This window comes from Hypomesus transpacificus, chromosome 9 (genome assembly GCF_021917145.1).
Source record: "Hypomesus transpacificus isolate Combined female chromosome 9, fHypTra1, whole genome shotgun sequence".
Classification (NCBI taxonomy): Eukaryota; Metazoa; Chordata; class Actinopteri; order Osmeriformes; family Osmeridae; genus Hypomesus; species Hypomesus transpacificus.
The window spans coordinates 11,426,262-11,447,658 of NC_061068.1; the positions used below are offsets into that span (position 1 = coordinate 11,426,262).

The 21,397-nt window shown below is 50.3% G+C and overlaps 1 protein-coding gene across 1 annotated transcript in view; it reads right to left on the reverse strand.

Moving 5' to 3' along the window:
• Positions 1 to 21,397, reverse strand: part of LOC124471509 (filamin-B) — a 51,565-nt gene that overhangs the window by 25,389 nt on the left and 4,779 nt on the right. Inside the window, exons 2-10 of the mRNA XM_047026023.1 lie at positions 6,638 to 6,883; positions 6,434 to 6,528; positions 5,742 to 5,889; positions 3,749 to 3,867; positions 3,551 to 3,625; positions 3,293 to 3,455; positions 2,784 to 2,981; positions 1,248 to 1,385; positions 107 to 233 (exon numbers count right to left, since the gene is read on the reverse strand). Of these exons, the coding sequence (XP_046881979.1) occupies positions 107 to 233; positions 1,248 to 1,385; positions 2,784 to 2,981; positions 3,293 to 3,455; positions 3,551 to 3,625; positions 3,749 to 3,867; positions 5,742 to 5,889; positions 6,434 to 6,528; positions 6,638 to 6,883 (1,309 nt within the window). The remainder of the gene's footprint in view (positions 1 to 106; positions 234 to 1,247; positions 1,386 to 2,783; positions 2,982 to 3,292; positions 3,456 to 3,550; positions 3,626 to 3,748; positions 3,868 to 5,741; positions 5,890 to 6,433; positions 6,529 to 6,637; positions 6,884 to 21,397) is intronic.

Here is a 21,397-nt window from a genome sequence, read left to right on the forward strand (position 1 = left end):
GTGCCTGCCCCCCCAATCTGTTTGACGGTAGCCTTCGACTAACAGACACCCGACGACAGCACCATCAGTGTCACCGTGAAGGTGTCGGGGCTCCTGCCTCACTCACCTCTTGGGAATGTGTTGTCCTCCCCAGGTGATGGTGACGGTGTACTTGCCGGTGGCGTTGGGGTAATACTCATAGGCATACACACCATCCAGAGCCTCTTTCTGCTTCACAGGCTCCTCAATACCCTCTACAATACACACACACACACACAGAGTTAGTCATGTGTCAGACCAATTTACACCAAGGCTAGGTGACATCTCTGGGCAGGGAGAGCTAGCATGTCAGCTAAGTGTGATCGTATTTGCTCACAAGGTTGGCACACACCGACCACTCAACACAGTTGCGTCATGAACCCATAAAACATGTCTTTCTCGTGTGCGTGAATCAATCACGTGCCCAGTGACCCGGCTCAGTCTATTCATCCTCCACTCAGACAGAAGATCCGGGCCTGAGCCTGTCTGAGTGCCATGCAGGCTGGGCTCCCTGGTGCCTGCCTCCAGCCAGCTGGACCCTGGGCGGGCTGGGCGGGCTGGGCGGGCTGGGCAGTCTGGGCGGGCTGGTGCCAGGGGAACAGCCTGGGCTTGGAGCCTCCATGTCCCTCAGTCCAGGGCTGGGTTCCCTCCCAAAGCTTCCCTCCCTCCCATGTGGCTTTCATTACTTCACAGCCTGAGCTGGTCTGAAGCAGAGCTCCTAGCCCTCTTGACCATGTTGCTGACACCCATGTAGAGCCAGCCAGTCATTACTGAGAAATAAACCCGAACAGGGGTTATAATGAGGTTGATTTTGCAATAATGACCGGCTTTCGGAACATTCTGCGTATAACACGGCTAGTTAAAGACATTTATAAATTTGACATTATGATTATGAACGTATATCTGTGGAGGTGAGTGTACTGGGGTACATGAGGAGGGAGCAATGTGTCAGGATGAGGAGCACCCCAGACCATCACGCCCCAGGTCAGCAGACCTCCAACCCCAACACGCCCCATGGCATGGTAGTCCAGTCACTCAAACGTCTGAGGATGCAAGTGTTGGACAATAGTGCAAAAAAACTAAAGCAGGAATCCTAGAGGTTCAAAACATGGAAGCTACGAACAGTTGAGAGGAAAGGACACGTGGACAAAACAGGAAGTGTAAAGTGGGTTCCTAGGGAGAGTTTGAATGGACCTCCAGTTTGTGTGCGCGCGCTCATGTCTACTCACTCGGCCCCTTGACTGTGACCTTCAGGTCTCCACTGCCGGCGTTGCGCGTGTCCACCTTGAAGTCAGCCACCTGACGCACCCGGACGCCCCTGGGCTGCAAGCCGCGCCCTGTGGCTCGACACGCGCTGGGCACCGAAGCTAAACAGAAAGACATCAAACCTCAGACTCTGGGAGGGACTGCATGGTAACAGAGCAGGGGTCAATACTGAAGACAAACATACTACTCTACATGCAGTCTGAGTCACACTGTCTACACACCCAGCACAGGAACCTGTATGACAGAACAAATCTTCGACGGAAATCATTTGATTTAAATCAATATAGACAGAGAATAATGGTGCGGGCATTGATGAGTCAGGGGATGATAAACAGTCCAACTGGTGAGTTTAATAAAGTTAGCCACCTTATATCCCATTATACAAATAATAGTATTCAACAAGAAAATTGAGAAATTATTTGATTAATCTTCGCTGGAAGATAAATGACATCAGCAGTTTAAAATGACATCAGCAGGTTAAAAAGCATATCATTTTATATAGCCTACTCTACTTAGAATGTTTGTAGTAAAAGGCTTTTCTTTGCGTGTCTGGTAGCCAAAGATAGGCTCCACAAACCACACATTTGTCAATTTTAAGTGAATGGAGAGTCATAAAAGATGTTGAGGAATCTCAACAGCCACAACTGTCCTGAAATAACTTTAGATACTTTCCTTTTACGATTCAACAAGGGGTCTGTTTGCTCCACATAAAACACATGGACATAAAAACAAATATATATATTTTTAAATTTCATATTATTTTGGAAAAATCTATTTGCGAGCCCTCTATAAAACGACGTGTGAGCTGGAGCTGAGTGGAGTGGCCTGGTTGGGAAAAGCTGCCTCAGGGAGAAAGAATTTGGTGTTTTACAAGGCTTGGCTGCGTTTGCGAACACTCCTGTCCCCCGTTTCCGGGAGCTGGAGCCCTGTTCACTTGCACAGGGGGTTCCCCTCTCTCCCTCCCACTCTCTCTCTCTCCCTCCCTCCCTCCCTCTCTCTCTCTCCTCACTGACACACTCACACCTCCACCAAGCTCCACTCCCAGCTGTTGCCCCACTCTGGCGGTACCCAAGCTCCAGGCTCCACCACCAGACAAGGCCTCCAGCCACGTCAGCGACCAAAGACCGTGTCACCTGGATGACTTGTTAACCAGCACAGGAAACATGGTCGTGAGGGGATGTGTGATGCAAGAGGCTCAGTGTCATCTACGTTCAAGAACAACCTTTCAAAAACGAATGTATTCATATTAGCCAACTCTTATCCAAAGCAACGTATGGGGGTGGAATTTTGAACTTCCAACCTATTGATCTGCAGTCAAATGCCCTTTACCTAAATATATATATATATATATATATACACACAGTACCAGTCAAAAGTTTGGACACGGTACTTTTTATATAAACACACACACACACACAACATCATGAGGAAAGGTGTGTATATGTCGTCTCTCGTTTCGAAATGGAGCTAGCTAGAGTGGTGGTTAAGAGGGCTCCTACCGGGGCCAATGTTGACGGTGCAGGGGCTTTTGGGAATGGCGATGCCCCCAAAGGTGATGGTGACGGTGTGGGGGCCCGCCTGGGTGGGCTTGTAGGTGCAGCGGAACACGCTGTCCCCCTTGTCCTCCATCAGGGCCTCCACGCTCTTCCCCCCCTGGGGGTCCACGACGACGACCGTCACGTCTCCCACTCCGGCCCCTGCAGAACGGCAATGACAAAGTTTAGCCATATTTTGAGTCGTCCGTCCGCACGTTCGCGATACGTTCATTCGGCAGACGCTGTCATCAGTCAAGATGAAGGATCAGAGGTGCGTTGTTCTGACAGTATTTCAGCAGTCAGTCAAGGAACGGTCTGAATTTACTAGCCAAATTGCAAAGTAACCACATCTCAGCTACCAGGCATGGTGAACAAGAAGACTATACTAAAGTACAAGAATAACATCTCAATTGCATTCGCGAGCTAAACAAGGCATGGTGAGAAAGAAACCAAAGGTGGAGTGGAGCACTGACCTGCGGTGTAGATGTCAAAGTAGGTGGGTTTGTTGGCGATGTTCCCCACGGGCTCCAGGCCCAGCCCCTTAGCTGTGACCTTGGTGGGGTCACCCTGGGCCTTGTCCACGTTCACCTCAAACGGACTCTTTGGGATCTCCTGGCCTGCGAACAGCACCGTCACCTGGACAGGACCGAGCAACAGCCATCATCAAACCCCCCTGTGGGCAGACCTGTCCTTTATCTGGGACCTCTCCATAGACAGCCCTCCAGTCCTACCTTGTGAGGGCCCATGACCTGCGGCAGGTAGGTCACACTGTAGGTCTTCTTTCCCTCATTGGGGACTGCTTTCACCTGGGAGTAGATATGACCCCAATGAGTGATTTGAGAAGGGTGCGTCAATAAATGAATGAACCAATGGAGGGTCCTCAGTCTGGTCTCCAGGCCTCCTGGTTCCAGTGTTCCAGAGGATCCTACCTCTTCTCTGGTGCCCTCTGGGTCCTCCACGTAGACGGTGACCTGGCCCTGGCCGGCACTGAAGGAATCCACTGTGAACACTGCAGGGCGCATCACCCTGTTCCCCACTGGCTCGATACCTGGGAGAGGACGAGGAGGGGGACGGGGAGGGAGGGAAACAGAAATGGGGAGGAGGAGGTTGAAAAGAGGAAGGAAAAAGGGGTGCAGATGAATCAAACGGCCGACAGGAGGTAGCGACTGGAGATCTAACCATCGAATTCAACTGATGGGATCGCTAGCGTCTACGGAGTGGGTGACAAGAGTACCCAGTCAGGGCCCATATGATTAGAGATCCTGTAGATCAGTGGTGAATGCATGGATTTTTTGCTCTATCGCTCTACAGTGGAATGCGGGAGGAGTCGGAAATCTGAATGAAATACAGGGGGTTTGTTTAAGAGTGAGAGGAGCCAAACAGCACTGATTTGTTCCACAGGGCCCACAAGTTAAACACAGGCTGATGATGGCATATAGGGGCATGTGCTGTTAGGATGAGGTGGAGGAAAAATGGTGTTACTGCAGAAACTGTTTCCATGTATGCTGTACATGGGAGAGCTGGCTGCAGTCTGGTGATCAGATGGTGGCAGGGCGGGAGGGGGGGGGGAATGCTGTCTTTTGTTGACGCTAACGAGCAGACGTTTCCTCACATTGTAACGGCGACCTTTACCGTTTCCATTGACTAAAAAAGGGACCACAGCCATTGATCTCAAAACTAGAAACGAGTTCTGAAGTGTATTCCATTAGTCAGACAGAACGTTTTAAAATTGTTATCTCTGGGTTTACTTCTCCCATTAGTCTGAATTGTTGAGGGTTCTATAAACAGCGTTGTGGTTCCCTCTCCAGTGAGCATGAAGGTACTACTCCCTCGTCTCACAGAGCCTATGACTCGCTGCTGGATATAGAGAATTCTGCTGGTCTTGGCGGGCTTAGACGTTGGACACCATTCATCCATGTCATACAAGATTGGATCCCCACAGCTGGGAGACTGTGAGCAGGTCTACATCTGGGAGGAGGCAGGTCTACATCTGGGAGGAGGCAGGTCTACATCTGGGAGGAGGCAGGTCTACATCTGGGAGGAGGCAGGTCTACATCTGGGAGGTGGCAGGTCTACATCTGGGAGGAGGCAGGTCTACATCTGGGAGGAGGCAGGGTCTACATCTGGGAGGAGGCAGGGTCTACATCTGGGAGGAGGCAGGTCTACATCTGGGAGGAGGCAGGTCTACATCTGGGAGGAGGCAGGTCTACATCTGGGAGGAGGCAGGGTCTACATCTGGGAGGAGGCAGGTCTACATCTGGGAGGAGGCAGGTCTACATCTGGGAGGAGGCAGGTCTACATCTGGGAGGAGGCAGGTCGACACCACCGCAGAACTCAAAAGAGACCTGTTCAATCCGGAGTGGGGAGGTTTGTGTTTTGTGAGATATGGTTTGGGTGTTGCCTAATCTGCCCCTAGAATGAATTACGTAATTGTTTGTGCATGTGGGTGTATTTGGCTAGTGTTGGGTGTCGAAAAAGTACGAAATACACTCACAAAAAGGTCACACGCGCCGAAAAAGGATTTGTTTCCAATTGAGTGACACTAGAGAATGTGTTCCTGAATGAGACGTGGACCCCTGTTTGGATGTCTAGCTCTGTGAAGCCTCAGTCATGGCAGTGTGTGGTGCAGAGGAGGAGACAACCTGTTCGGATGTCAGGACACATTCAAAAACAGGCCCCTGCGGAACCTCTGGACTGTGAATCAACCCCCAGCCAACAACCCCTAAACTCATTAACTCTGAGTTTTATAGCCACGCTGTTATTTACTGCAGGGCCCAGTGTCATGGACAGCGAGCAGCGATGAGGTCTCCTGATGGCTCCATGTATTTACACTGACATAACTCAGGCCGAGACTGACGTGGAGGGAAGTCGGGGTGGACACGTTGCGTTATCAAAGCTTTTGAATTGGGGCAGGTGAGTTACCTGGTCCGTAGGCGCGGGCCTTCTTGGGGTTGAGCTTGGGTTTAAGTGGCGCGCCAGGCTTGAGTTTGGCCTTGGGGAACTGTGACAGGTAGGTCATCACGGACTGCTCATCCACACTGGGGTCGATGATCTCTTCTGGGGCAATCACCTGGTAGACGGAGAGATGGACAGGGAGATGAGCACGCACGGCGCACACACACACACACAAGGAAGCAATGAGATGATGGGCAACGTCAAAACCAGCAAGGTTGGCAGCATAGTTAGCTTTGTTTGCCAATATTCAGGTGTGCGGGTGGTGTTGATTATAGGGACTGTCGGGGAAGGGGTTTGGCTGAGTAGGGGGGAGGGGGTTGCCTGAAGCATTGCTAAGCAGAATACCTGGAAACCCGGGGTTTTCCTGTTTGCAGAAGTGTGATCCAGTGTGTGATGAATGAGGACTGAAGTAAGAGGTCAATGGAATACTCTGGATGTGGCAGCCGCCTCTTAAGTAAACAGAAGTCTCATTCCTCCGCTCTACTCTGAACTAGTTCACTGAAACAATCAGACTTGGCTCACACAAGCTGGGCTCTTCTCAACACAGGCCAACAGTAACAAAGAAAAGTCTGGAACACGGTCACATGGGCAGTGTTCCATCCTCACAGTGGAGAACAGGACCGAGTTCCAGGAGTAGAGGAGAGGTCTCGGGTTCTCACCTGAGGGATCCCCAGCCAATCGTCGGCCAGCTGCATTGCCTCGCTTGCGTTGTTCGACGGCTCAGAGTCCCAATTCTCCCAGTCAGGGCACAGACCTGCGACGACAGTCAACAGAGACAACAGTTAGAACACGACAGTCTAAAGACCCCCCAACGTTGAGGTGTGGTTCATCGGGGTTCCTCTCGCTCTCTCTCTCTCTCTGACCTGGGGCGCAGCTGTCCACCAGGGCTCCCAGGGCCTTGCCGTCCCTCCAGTCCTTGCTGAAGTTGGTGATGGGCAGGTCGGGAACCTTGTTCTGGATCCAGCCCAGCAGACGCTGCTTGGGGGTCTTCTTCTCGGCGTCATCGTCCTCGTCCTCCCACACGGGCATGGAGATGGAGTAGTGGAGGATGAGGGTCCACACCATGCCCAGGATGAGCTTCAGGTTCCCATCCACGATGGCCTTGCTGTCTGTGGTGAGGAGGGAGAGAACAGGGAGAGGGTCATTACGGAGCAACAACGGCGACTGTACAAGCCCGCGCGAATGGGAGATACTTTCAAGGTGGGTTTGGATGGGAATGGCAACATGCTTTGTCTGGACTATAAAGCAATATTGCATTTAAAAAAAGGTTCTGTGCAACTTTTTTTAGTGCACAAATTTGTTTCTGCCCATTCTCTTGTCATTTTCAGTAGAGGGAAAACCACTGTTGGTTAGCGTGACCTTTCAGATTACAGGGTACAAGCTGGTACATAACAGTATCGTGGCAGGGAGCCCTCAGCAGTAGAACACTCCAACCTTGACCTCCTATCTAGTACGGAGGGAGGAAGCCATTAGATCATCTGTTTACCTGCATACACCATGCGCAAACGGCCCAAAGGCAAAATATTCCACCATTTGAACTCACACCCCGAACACACAACACGCTCTGGTTGGCCAACATGAAGATGGGGGTGATTATAGTCGGTGACTAAAATAATAGTCCGAGGAACAGGGACAGGAGGAAGATATCAAAAAGCAAACATCTTCAGAAAGTTTAGACTGCTGTGAGAGATCCTTTCCCCCGCTTGTGGCACAAGGAGACAATACAAGTAGTTGAATCAACCAGGAGGACATCTCCCAGCTGTTGATCATTCCTGACATTCTCGGGTCGCTAGAATAACCGTCGAGCGGCGAGCGGACTGATGCAAGAGCATGCACCGCATTCCATCTGACGCCCTCACTCTCTTCCGCCGTTCCATCTTTATTTCTCTCTGTCTTCCTACACATTGCCTGCCACCCACCCTCTCCTCCTGTGAGTGATATTCATCCCCCCCCCCCCCCCCCCCCCCCCCCCCCCCCACGCCACACCTTTTAAGTTCAAACCCCTCGGATATTGTGCCTGTACGTACGAGTTTCCCTTTCTGTGTGGTACTATCAGCCATCTTTTACAAACATCCTGTAATTGAGCACATAACAATGAGTGCTACAGACGACCTCCGGCACACACACACACGGAGCAGCAGCTGGACACGGGCTGCGTTGAGCAAACTCCCTCATTTGAAAGAAATACTTTGTTTTGTTGGATAGGTTTATAGAGAAATCCAAACATTTCCCAGGTCCTACAGACTGGTTAATATGAGTCTGTTCCAACACGACCTACAGACACTTTAGCTGCACCAGTTACCAGGAATCCTTGAACATTCACCTAAGTATTGTCTCCAGCTATCTCTGGTGATTATCTTCCCCAAGGGCAGTGCACTGGGAGGAAGCTCCCTCGTTAAGGAGGAGTACAACATGGGTTTTAAATCAGGAGATGATCGGGAGGCGATAAATAACCGCGTGTCATCGCAGAGGTAGGTGTTTAGAAAGCAAATCTGTCAAACGTGGTCTCACCACAACGAGTTATGAGCCCTTGGTTACCAGTGAGGGATTTGTTTACTGGTGCAAACACACCTATCAGGCATGCAGGTAAGAAACTGACTGACCCAGAATGCCATCTGTGCATGGAGCGGGATTTTGTTTCCTGTAAATGAAGCAGCAAAACAGATGCCCCCACACATACAAAATCACGTACAGATTTAAACTCTGATTAGTATGTGTGTGTGTGTGTGTGTGTGTGTGTGTTTACGCTCGTCTCTATGACAACCTGGAAAATGTCTATTGTGTGTTTGCTGGCATGTGGTGAGGCATTCAGGAATTCCCTGGCTGGGTGTTTGGGGTGGGGGGGTGAGGACTGCATCTCCATGGCAGACGTACAAGTCAGGGGTAAGACTATACGTCTGTCTGTGGACACCACACTACGGTGAAATTCATCAGTGCCGCCGCACGCATCCCGGGAGTCTCTTCAATGGGATCTGCATCACCGCCCTCAGTCATGGGATATCCCCAGAAGCATGAACGACTCCACTACACTGGCAGGATGAGCTGCTACTGGCTACAAAATACCCCCATCTCTCTCTTTGTAGCTCTCTGACACACACGCACACATGACCAGCACTTCTGCCAGACATGAGACCTCACTCTCTGGTCTTACTCCTGAGTTTCTCCTCCCCAACCACCGGCCCACAACAGGACTGGATGGGTTTATAAAGATGGATTCAAGTCCATCTAAACTCTTAAAGGTGGACACGATATATTTAAGCGGATTAAAGGGGAGTAGGCTAAATGATGCAACCTCTACCTGGCTTTTTCCGAAACCAAAGTGAGTTTCAGTTCTGAAATCCGAGTGTTGGGGCCGGGGCATACCGGCTGCACAAACATGCTCAGAAACATATCTGCTAAGAGAGTTTCTTCGAAAGCACAGCTATTAAAAGAATTATATGAGCTCAGCAACAAAAACAAGAAGGTTACAGAGACCGCATTCCTCTCATTCTGTACTGTGGGCCGTCACTGCCTGGCCAAGAACAGGCAGCAGGTTTGAGGAAATCTCTTGATCCGCGAGGAGCAGCGCTCAGATTAGAAGGGGTTTCGGGGGCAGTCGCCTGGCTCTGTGAACAACTCCTGGAATGCTGCTTTAGGCCCTGCTGCCGTTCCTACTGCCCATTACGACCCCGGACTGAGACACTTGACTTCAAAGTAAAACTGTTCTCTTAAAAGTCCTTCCCTCTTCCCCCCCCAGAACAGTGAGTGAGTCAATAGACATGATGTATGTGTCTGCGTGGAAGTGAGATGACTCTCTCCAATACTGTGCGTGTGTGCGTGCGGGTGTGTATACATGTGTGACATCCTGACAGGGTTTTGTGAGAAACGAGGCTATCACCATGGCAGCCCTATTGTTCACCAAGGTCAGCTGAGGAAGGAGACAGAAGGGGGGGGGGGGGAGGCATAGTGGGGGACCAGGAGAGGTACAGAGAGGCGGGAGAGAGGGGGAGGCATAGTGGGGGACCATGGGAGGCACACAGGGAGAGAGGGGAGGGGAGGTTTGTTGTTGTGAACCAGGGGAGGAAGAGCAGCAGAAAGGCTGGGACTGACGGAAGACACCGATAGAAGAGGGAGAGAAAGAGAAACCGCTCGGACCGAAACCTCTCTCTCCATTCCCAGCATTTCCCAGGTGAGTAAAACAGAGCTTTGACATGGAAACGTCAACACTGCAGATGTTGTCAAGTGTTGGGTGTGCAACACACTCCAGTGCAATGTCGTAACATTATGATGTGTCCCTTCTGGTGGCATGGTTCATAGACATACAATGAAAGAGATCTTGAGAGATGTGGAGATGCAGTGATGAACAGACAGATTTAAAAACAAATAATAATAATAATGGAATTAGAAAGGAGTGGGGGCCAGGCCAGCCTTCTGTGTTCAACTCTCCACAGATCTCTGGAGTTAGAGACTTTTAACTGTTCAGATAAATCATTGTTCCATTTTCTCGCTGCTCAATCTGCTCCTCTCCCCCTCCCCGCCGCGCAGGCTGGCGTGGTGGAGCAGAGAACGAGAGAGAAGAGAAGACATTTATCTTCTAATTATCTGCCCTTGACTAGAAGAGCGATTCCAGTCCTCGTGACAACAAAACAGGTTTTAGAACATTGCGGAGGGGTTATGGAGGCCACTGGTATCGGTCTCTCTGACAAGGAGTGATGATTGGAAGACAGGGCAGCAATCAGGGACGTTGCTATGGACAGTTTTAACGCTTGTTGGGGGCCCTCCCGAGGGTCAAATGAACTAGGTTGTTCTTGAATATCTGTTTGTGTTTCAAATGAGGTAGAGACATCTACAGTCCTTGAGGGTAGTTCTGCATTGAGGGTTGAGAGTTAAGACAAACTTTGTCTAAACTGTTGTACAAAACTATGTCAAGTATTTAAAGTGTGAATTTCCTATGAAATATATTGTATGCAACTTGTATATACTTGGAAAAACGTCACCCTCAGCGCCATTGCTTCCAAAGGGGCGGAGACTGCAGTGTATCGAACACGGCTAGGCCTCAGATGTACGAATCGATTGTCTTTGTCCACACGCGTTCCTGTGCGTGAGAGATACATGGCACACAGAGGTGTGTAGTGCAGAACTACAAACCACAGCACTTCTACTCTGAGGGAACACGCAAGGCAGAGACCTCAGCTGAACTCCACACCAGCGCGTGAGCCACAGAGGGTCTTCTGGAGGGCTGATCCCAACTGGAGGCGATCCAGGTGATGTCAGCCAGTGTTCTGATACTGGCCAAGGCTCCATCTTGGAAAGGTTTTGGGAGAGGAAGCGTGGGGGGGGGGGGTGGTGTTGGGGTGGGCTTGACATCAAACCATGAATTAGACCACGCAGACCTCACTTTCTGGGTGGATGACAAGAGAGAGAGGAGGAGTAGCAGAGGGAGAGGGCTGTGAGTCCTGGCAGAGAGAGGGCTACAGAGGAGTGTATGTGTGTCTCTGTGTTCTGAAAATACCAGCCAGTCCTTATGAGGCACAGTCTAACTACATTAAGACTTGTTTCAAACCGAATCTACACCGAATCTAGTCTATCCGTATATTTACTAGACTCGGGAGAGGGCCTTTAGCTTGGTATTCCATTTAAACCAGGCAAGAAAAATCCAGCACACCTCAAGTATTTTCCAAATGACCCATCTTGTCCACACTTGTAACAGGGACAGACAGGAAACTGTTGAACCCCTTAGGGACACCTGCTGCTTGGGAGCAGTGTGCCATCAGTGGGATATAAACACCAGGCATGGAGCCCATCAACATCCCCCACCCAGACACTCTGGATCAGCCACATGCGGGGGATTTTCTGGCCTCCGTTTATTTGTTTCCCTGTTGCTATGGAGACGCAACAAAAACGAGACAACATCGATACTGAAGGACCTGAGAGCGAAGGGGGGGAGGAAAGGGAAGGAGAGAGAAATTGTGAGACAATGGGTTCCTTATCGGAGAGGGCACTCCCAGGTTCGGTCTTGGCTGCCACGTAACAATACCATAGTAAACAGGAGCGCCTGAGGATTCTGGGAAAGTGCTTCCTAATGTTCAATGTGACATTCCTTTGCCTACTGAAGACAGCTAGACTAGAGAGAGAGAGAGAGAGAGAGAGAGAGAAAGAGAGCCTAGCGATCATACGGGCCCTCAAGCCATACTGGCCCTCAGTCGGACAGCATAATGGAAACATAGGAGCAGGGCAAGAGAGTCTGTTCAGTCGCTAGGATGACTGTGTGTACATGCAGACTGAGGGTGGGTGGGTGTGTGTGCGCATGATGCACATCTGTTTCTGTCAGTAAGTCAGTCATGACTAAGTGTGTCAACTATACAGTGTGTGACTAAGGGGAATCTCATACCATGTCTGAGCTGAGCTCCATTTGACATGTGAATACCTGGCCGCCACCGCCCTGGCCTGGGGCCTGCTTCCAGAACATTCTTCACAGGAAAGGTACGTGTAAACATCAGACACCTGAGAAAACACATGTTGTTCTCCCTATGCCCCACAAAAAACACCTGTTCCCCATCAAGAGTCAGTCCATTTAAGTGCCGTCATATAAATTCAGCCCTCAGATAACTATCTGTAAGGATCTGCAAGAAGGGGGAAATGTATCCGGTATGGGTACAGAGTGTTCATGTATGATTTCAGCCAATAAGCGATGACGTGATACTGAGGATTGTGAGAAGGATGTTTGTGGGAAGAGGACGAGAGAAGGAGAGAGAGAAAAAGAGTGGAGGGGGGCGGTCCTGTGGGCGCACACTGGTATGACTGACTGATGTCATCTGTCTGCACTGGTAAGCGTTTCGCACGCACGATCCAGGAGGAGCGAAAGATAGGATGCCAGGTTTTTGGGGTGTTCCTTTTTTTACACTCTGGGGGGGGGGGGGCAAATGAAACCTGCTTCTTCCCCTCCCATCTCTCCGACCTGGGGTGGGATCTGAAGACAGGCCAGAGGGAGGAAGAGCAGCGACACCAGGACGTGGGCGCAGGCCGCTCCTCGTCTTCGCAGGCTCGGCTTGTTGCCCCGGGGGGCTGTTGAGACCTGCTCCAGCTCAGATCAGAGCAGGCCTGTCAGACACTCCCTGACCACATCAACAGAAGAGAAATGTACATGAGCTAACCAGTGCTGCTCGCATTCTCCTTCGATGTATACACACACACACACACACTCATCTGCTGGTTGCCCAGTTGGAATGATGTGGGAAAGATCAAGTCTGGGAGGGTGGGGTGTTCAATTGTAGGAGGACAAAGGATTCCGATTTTGGGGTTCAAACCCTGTCCCTGCCATGCTCAGCCTGAGACAGGAAGAGGAAGCTGTTCCTGCTCCTCGTCGATCAGATCCGGGGGGGGCTCAGCTTGATGATGTCACCGGAGGGTGATGTCTCAGCATTGGACGCACCTGTTGTGGATAAACAGGAAGCAGCGCGGAGCAGAAGGGCCGTGCCAGCTGTCCAACAACTGGAGACAGGCGTGAACTGACCTTGTAGACAGAGCTGCATCATTGGCCTACTGGACATGTTCACCCCAGTAGAGGAAACCGGAAAGACCCAGAAGCAAGAGGTTTAAGACACACTTGTTCCGGGAGTACAACGGTACTTAGGAATGATTTGCTAGTATCCTCCAGGATCACAATGGCTCTTATTGAGAGACTTGTTGCTCTTGTTGGTTAGTTGTAACGGATTTAAAATTCTTGTACTTGCTGTGAAATATTTAACATTTAGCAGACACTCTTATCAAGAGCGACTTACAGTAAGTACAGGGACATTCCCCCGAGGCAAGTAGGGTGAAGTGCCTTGCCCAAGGACACAACTCAATTTGGCAAGGAATCGAACCAGCAACCTTCTGATGTATCCCGATTTCCTAACCACTCAGCCATCTGACACCCCATTTTACTGTTGATTTGCTCTTCTACAGGTACACTCTTGCACTTTTTGAGGTTCATGTTTAATTATAACTTGTTTAACTACATGCTCTTATGGTTCTTCCCTTTGGCACTTATTCTGTTTTTCACAATGTATGCTTCATGTTTTGGCTGCCCGCAATGTTTGGGGCCATCTCGTTGTCATGATTAGTGACCGATGCACCTTTGTAAAGCTCTCTTGAAAGTTGCTTTGGATAAAAGCATCTGCTAAATTAATACATGTCAAATGTAAATGTAAGTAGAAGCATAACAGAAACGAGTCTCCGTGAGCTCGTGATGAAGATGCGCTCCTGGGGAAACCCCGCAAGAAACTAAAGCTGTTTGATAGTCGCCTTGAATCACAAATTTACTGTCTTGCAAATCCAACAAGCTAAAAACACACAAAGTACAACTGATAAAAGATTGCAATCTACAATTGAGCTTCCTTGAAGTACAGTTCCAAGTCCGTTCTCCATAAAATAGACGCATTACAATTCATTGACAAATTCCGAATAATTACTGGTGTCAATTCTAGACTTGGAGATTACTAAAGGCTTAATCTGTATCCAGGAAACCGAGGCTTTGAGGAGGAGGGGCTGTGGTCTGCTAATAGTTCCAAGCTGTTGAAGTGACTGTGTAAATGTCAGGGAGAGGACAATAACAGCCCTGTGTGTGTGTGTCTGGATATAGCCAGCCTACCTTGATACCAACATATGTAAAACCACCAACACAGGGGGGGCAAAATGTCTGGACACTACAAAAACACCCCAGCTGAACAGTCACCGTCGGAATTCCAAACTGGTTTCTCAGGAGAGCCACACAAAGGCTTTTGTCCAGGCAGCATTGTGCTTCTTCCACATCTCCCCTCTCTGCCTCTGCCTCTCTCACACATGCGAGGAGGCCAGGTCTCAAACATGATTGTGTGACATTCTAGGGGGCAGACTGGGCCAATCCACCACTATTTAGGATCTAGGTAGTGGCGTTTCCTTACTGTGAGGCTTTACGCAATGACCTCAGCCGTGATGTTGCTCTGGAGAAGCTTCTAGTGGGACAGGCCTCATATCTACAGCTCTGCCTCCGATGATTCAAACAGGCCCCAGTCCAGCTACAGCACACAGCCCACAAGCTTTGGAGCTAATGAGTTCTGCACCATTATAGCTCTGTGGTCAGGTTAACGGAACTTGTGATTTTTGCTCCTCCAACTCTGAGGCTACACTTAATCCTTTGATTCACCATTAAAGCTTTAAAACAAAAGATCTGTGTGTATGTGTTCCATCTTGTGTGTGTGTGTATGTGTGTGTGTGTGTTCTTGCTTATGTGTGCGTTTTGGCCTTTGCTCTGTTCCGTCATCGTTGCAGCACCAGTTGCAGCAAGCTTCTGAGACTGCCCTTTGCTTCTCCAGCATCGTAATGGCTTTGCCTTAGTCATGACATCAGCCTTGAGACAGGGGTGAGTGAGTGTGTGTGTGTGCACCACACACATACAGTTGAGCAGTGCCTTTGTGCAGGGAATTCCTCTTCAATTAAAATCACTACTGCCCAAACCCAGTTTTCTGCAAGAGCCAATGAGGTGTGGCCGAGAAACTAAGCCCCCCCCCCCCCCCTCCCACTCCTGTGCTTGGTAACCCATTAACAGTCGTGTCAGGTCAACAAACTACACCAACACATGGTCAACGCTTGGCCCCCCTCTATCAACACTGAAGGCCTCGCTGGCTACTGCAGCTCTCAGCTCCTCTCACCACTCTGACACTTCCATCATCGTCATCATCATCATCTCCTGCCCTGAGCTCTGCACAAGCCTGGTGGAGTGGAACTGAGAGGGTGGTGACATTTAAGAGTCCACAGAACGCTTGTAGGTCCACAGAACAAAGATAGATAGACTGGGAAGGAACCCCAGTAGTATCGGTTCAAAATCCCATTTTAACAAAAGGTCACCAGTTTGCGTTACTATGGAGATACCCCCACTTTAGGATCAAACACAGCCCCCCTCTTGTTTCGATCTTGTAAAAGATCTTTATTAACATCACTTGTTGGGACCGACCGTGTCCTGTCAGATCTACACAGGCATACCAGGAGGAAGGGGCCAGCAAGGTCGTTTCTGGACAAGGACCAACTCCTGCTTGCTTCATGATGTATTGTGTTCTAACAAAGGGTCCTTAATCTGAGTCATGTGTGGGCCTGGGAGTGTATGGCCAGACAGTGGAGACAGGGCAGAACCATGGGGTCCCTGTGGGGCACTGTCTGGGGGCTGGTCCAGATGAACGTGACACAGGGATGAATCATCTGCTGAAGCCACATGGAATGCCCATGACCTTGTCAGTACAGACCCTTCCCTGCAGTGGGAAGGGTTGACCTCACCCACAACAGAACTCACTGACCCGTTACATAACCTGGTCTGGTCACCACTCTCAAAAGGAACACCCTCCAGAGGCTCCACAGGGTCCTTTTGTTCTGGCTCGCACCAGATTTGTCTGGATCTGCTCTGCATTCCCAGAAGGGATAAACTCCTCTACATTCATAAACTCTTCACTCTCTCTGACGCCTTGGTCTCCCACAGAGGAAGGCTGTTGAGATAATCAAACATGTTTCCCCATGGCTGGCTGAGGTGATGACTGCATCATCACACACACAGACACACACAGGTCGGCCCCAGCTGCATACAACATCATTCCTGTACATTAATGATCCCACACGCAACCAAACACACCCTGATCTAGGCAGTAGTGCGGAAGGCACCGTCGACCAGGGCCTTTCATTTCTGATCTGCAGTCCTCTATTACACGTCCGCTTTATTCCCAGGATATGATGTCATCCTCGCCGCTAAGCGCCTGGAAGATGTTCCCACTTAAGGCCGGCCGTGCGGGGCCCCCCGTGTCGGCCCTGTAGCCGACGCTTTACAGCATAAATCTCAATTACTAACCCTCACTCACACACACACACACGGGAGGGTAGTTAAATGCATGCTTTAGGGGTGAGCTGGGGTGCAATTGAGATGGTAATGGCCGCAGGGAGGGAAGGAGCGGGGGGGTTGTTGTTGAGGGGGTGAGGCGGGGTAGCGTGTTGGGGGAGGACATGGTGATGTCATGTGAAGGTCTGTGTTCCAACAGCCCACCCCCCTCTTGTCTCCCTCCATCCCCCCCCCCCCCCCCCCCCCCAATGAGGTCATCGCTAACTGAACCGGTGAATATGTTGCTATGAAGAATGCCGTTACCCTGGAGGAAGGTGGGGTATCCTCCAGGAACCCCACAGTGAGAAGCTCTCTACTGGCGGCCTGACGGAAAGAAACCTTTGCCTCTGGAGGCTCACGAAGGAGGAAGACCTTTTTTTGGATATTTGAATATCTAGCCATTCATTTCACCAGGCCATACACTCGGGGGATGAGTATAGCTCAGTGTTGGAACACTTGAACAGCAGAGTGAAAGGACACAGGTCCCCCCCCGTCCCCCCCCCCCCAACATACGTCACTTTGGACCAAAGCGTCTGCTAAATGAACACCTTCCCACTAAGTGTTTTCTCCCTTTTCATCCCCCCAGCTCCTCCTGCCTCCAGACACAGCTTTGATGTGACTCGTTTTATCACCATAATCAGAAGACGACCAAAACAAGTTATTTCAAAGACAAAGACCCTACACACAGACAGAGACAGACAGAATGACTGGCCAACAATGTGAATAACGGTTATCCCCTTAAGACAGGAATGCAGCCCTTCATAGGCCGCTTCAGGAGCAACACAAACACACACGGTGCTGTATGAACCTGAATGCTGAGCTTAACGTTCCTGCTACTGGAAGACCAGTGGGATGAGGTGCAGTAATCCTCACGGACAGGCCCTTCTCACATCTCATCTCTCCCCACCCCCCAACAAACGCCTCATAGACTCTCTTTAGGTTGGCCTAAACCTTTAGTCTTTACAAAGACTGCTGGATGGATTGGAGGGGTGGGGGGTGGGGGGGTCTGTTCTCATGGTGTTTGGATGAGTGGGTGTGTGTGTGTGTGTGTGTATGGAGCAGGCCTGGGAGCCAGAGAGCGCCAGGTAAACTTATCTGGCTCCCCGGGCTCAGGTTACCGGGCTGTGCAGCAGCAGGAACACAGAGGGACCTGTGTGGAGCAGAGAAGCTGTGTTATCCCACAACCATCTGTCGTTGTGGATGTGAGGAGGGGATAAGGAAAGAGAGGGTAGGAGAGAGAGAGATAAGGAATGAGAGGAGAGGAGGAGGAGGAGGAGAGAGTAGGAGAGGAGAGATGAAAGGACCAAAGTGTCTCGCTTTGATTGGCCCGTCGATGGTTGCATTGAGACAGGGGTGAGAGGTGAAGAGAGCCTTTGTTTGACATAGAACACCACTGTTTCCTATCCTTCATACTGAGAGACAGGGCACTATGAACGCTGCAGGACTACAAAAGACAGCTAAGGGAGTATTAGGGGGTTCGCTAATGGTTATTAATCCTTTGGAGAATTTAGAACAGGCTAGCACATACAACAAATCAGGCAAGAAAGGCAGAGCTAGTACAGTACACAGTAACATAAATGGTGGCTAGCAATGTTGCGTGTGGGTTCAACTTAAGGGAGCGTTCCAATGACCAACTGGGAGGTTTGGGGAAGGGAGGCCTGGTCTTCAGCTGAACTCTTGTGCCTCAACTAGCCTTTCCTGTTGAGAGTACAAAAAACGAGCTTTGAAGCCTCTTTAGGTCTTTCAAAGGGCTCTGAAGTCATGTTGTGTGCACAGGGCCAAGCTAAACACCGTGCTAGGATGTAGGAGCTGTGTGTTAAGGCGCCGCTGAATGTGGTGAGTTATGGCAGTGTGTCAGGAAACGGGTCCGTGTTTGCAGTACAGAGACCATTACTGTACAGTCAGAGAGAGAGAGAGAGAGGGGGAGGGAGAGAGAGATAGAGTAATAGGACCCTGCCAAACATGCATCCCATTTCTATAGCCTTCTTTGTCTCTGTACCTTTTTTTATTCTCGCTCATAAAACGCCGATCTCTGCCCGACTCGACATGTCCAGACCGTTGGTTACTCATAACCAATGGAGTCTTGGCGCTCACAGACTTTGGGAGTCGTGGGGAAACCTTTCAAAAGCAGGGTGCTGGATGTAGTTGTGTTTCCTGTCACTGAGGTGGCTGGGGAACGACACTCCAAACCCAGTCTTAGAGAAGCAACCCTGTCTGAGAGCTCTGGTAGTGCACGGCACCACACATGGGCTTCAGCTCAGCCACTTACGGTGTTTTAGTTTGGGGAGAGGGTGACCCAGGGTGGACTCCCCTCTCAGTCCACAGAGATGCTAGTCTGTTTGGTTTGCATTGAATTTATGACAAATCCAACTGATGCTCTCTCCACCCGGGTCAGACACACAGCATAGCTGGGAGTAGAACATTAACAGCATGTCACTGGCCAACAATGGGGGTCCTGAGAGCAGCCAAACTAATTGATTGGTACTGCCTGTGATGTCTCATTGGGAGCAGAAGAACAGCTGGTAGGATTCAGACAGAGTTCCACACCAAGAGTGACTTCAGACCATCGTTATGGCATGCCAGTCAGCCACTCGCCAAAAAAACCTGGTTTGGAGTGAAACTTCTCTATTCTAACGTCAACTTTCACTGTGTGAAGATTAAAAGGGAAGCCATTTTAAAAGATACAGAAAAGGTGCCAAAAAAAAATATACATATTTCACAACTTTCACACAAAAGAATAAGATCAACTAGGATCATTCTTAAGCGTGAAGAGAGACCCACTCAGCAGAACCCGGCAGGGGTCATCCAGGGTAGGGTGACATGTCAGCTCCAACACAGAAGGTCATTCTCCTCCATTCATGGCTTTCTTAGGTGACGTCATGGTAGGAACTTCCTTGACGACATCACACCTCCTGGTCGCACCGGCTAGAACCCACCCCGGGCCTCCGCTAGGTCAAACCACCGCTCTCACAAAACCACACAGACTGTTGACTCTCGGTTGCCACGCCAACGGGTCAATTGAGTCTTTCCTGTACCCGACCTTGGGATTGCTTTTCAGCTCCTCCCTCTCCCCACTCTGCAAGTTAATGCTGCATTTATAGTAGCAAAGGTCGCGGATGAAGGATCCCTTGCACAATGCTGACCTAGATAAAGGCTTGCTTATATTACACCAAAGCTGTGGGAACAGAAGTCACAACAGTGGCAGTAAGAGCTTCTTCTCTGAGGCCGGGAACTCTCGAAAGCCCAGTGTGACCAAGTGTGTCGCTGTTAAGCCGGGGTGCCACAGCAACCCTGGAATGTTTGGTGGAGCACCGGGGCACTGATTGGCTGGCTGGCCAGGAAATGAGAGTCTGCCAGAATCAGCAGCTGTGCTAGCGGGGAGGACTACGACCCACCTCTTGGCAGAGAAAAGGGTGATGTAGTTCCTATACACGTCACTGTGGTCACTGGTCAGTTTGGTGGCTCTCTCTTTGACTGCTAAAAGAGTTGGGATGTTGTGGGTCCTAAAGCCTGGAGGAACACTGGGTCTTTTCTCCCCCAGTGCAGCAGAGGAGTTATTCAGTGCTGCTCAGCCCATGGCATGAGAGAGAGACAGTGAAAGGGTGCCTGGGTGTTTGCCAGGACACAGTCAGTCTTGCCTTTACAGTACACACACAAAAATACAAATCCACCTCTCTGGATCCAACAGACTAGACTTCCTTCCCTTCACGCCCTGCTTACATCCCTTTCTTCCTCCTTTCCTGTGCACTGTGCTCCTCTCTGCTCTTTGTGTTTATGGCAGAATGTGTGTGTGTGTGGGGGGGGGGGGGCTAGGGTTAGGGAGTTCAGTCACAGAGACAATAGTAAGGCGAGAGCTTTACTTGAAAAGAATTGTAAATGTACAGTAAAACTAAAGTTGATACGAGACCACTGTGTGCTCTGAGGCAGCAGTGTGTGTGTACTGATGAGAATGCCAGAGGAAGTTGGTTCCAGCAAGTGCCGCGGTCTGAACTCTGAAGTGTCCCCTAGGGGAGAACTCCCAGCGCTTCAGAGCCTCCCTCCACTCAGATAAGAGAACATAAGAGAAGTTGTGTGTGCTTGTGAGAAAGTGAGAGCAAAACCGGGAGGGAGGGGTGCATGTGTGAGCTGGAGGTCAAGAAGGCTTCACTATGCCAGGACTGCAGTGCTAAGTTAGTGGGCCAACCCTGTTAGGCTGGTTCTCAGAAGTGGGTTCCTCCCATAAATCCCTCCCCATGTCCACACAGTACTTACCTCGAACAGGTGAAATACACATTTCTACTGTGTTCTAGAAATAAAGGTGAATAAAATAAACTGAAATATATAGTATCCTAAGCCTTTAACAACTCCTCTTAAAACTGTGGTCTTCCCTCGGGCCAAGGGAGAGAAGGGATGGGCTCTGTTCCACATGTGAACTTGAGCACCAGCAACCCCAACCCCTCTCTCCTTCTACAACCGCCCTCTCCTTCTACAACCGCCCTCTCCTTCTACAACCCCCCTCTCCTTCTACAACCCCCCCTCTCCTTCTACAACCGCCCTCTCCTTCTACAACCCCTCTCTCCTTCTACAACCCCTCTCTCCTTCTACAACCCTTCTCTCCTTCTACAACCCCTCTCACCATGCGCTTGGTGGACACGCCCATGTTCTAAGAAACGTAGCGATGCTTCTGCTGCTATTGTGCCAAAGCTACAGTAGTGTGAGGACACCCTCGGGTGAAGCACCTTATCCCTTCACAAATATTTCTTCCCCCCCTATGAACCCTTGTTGT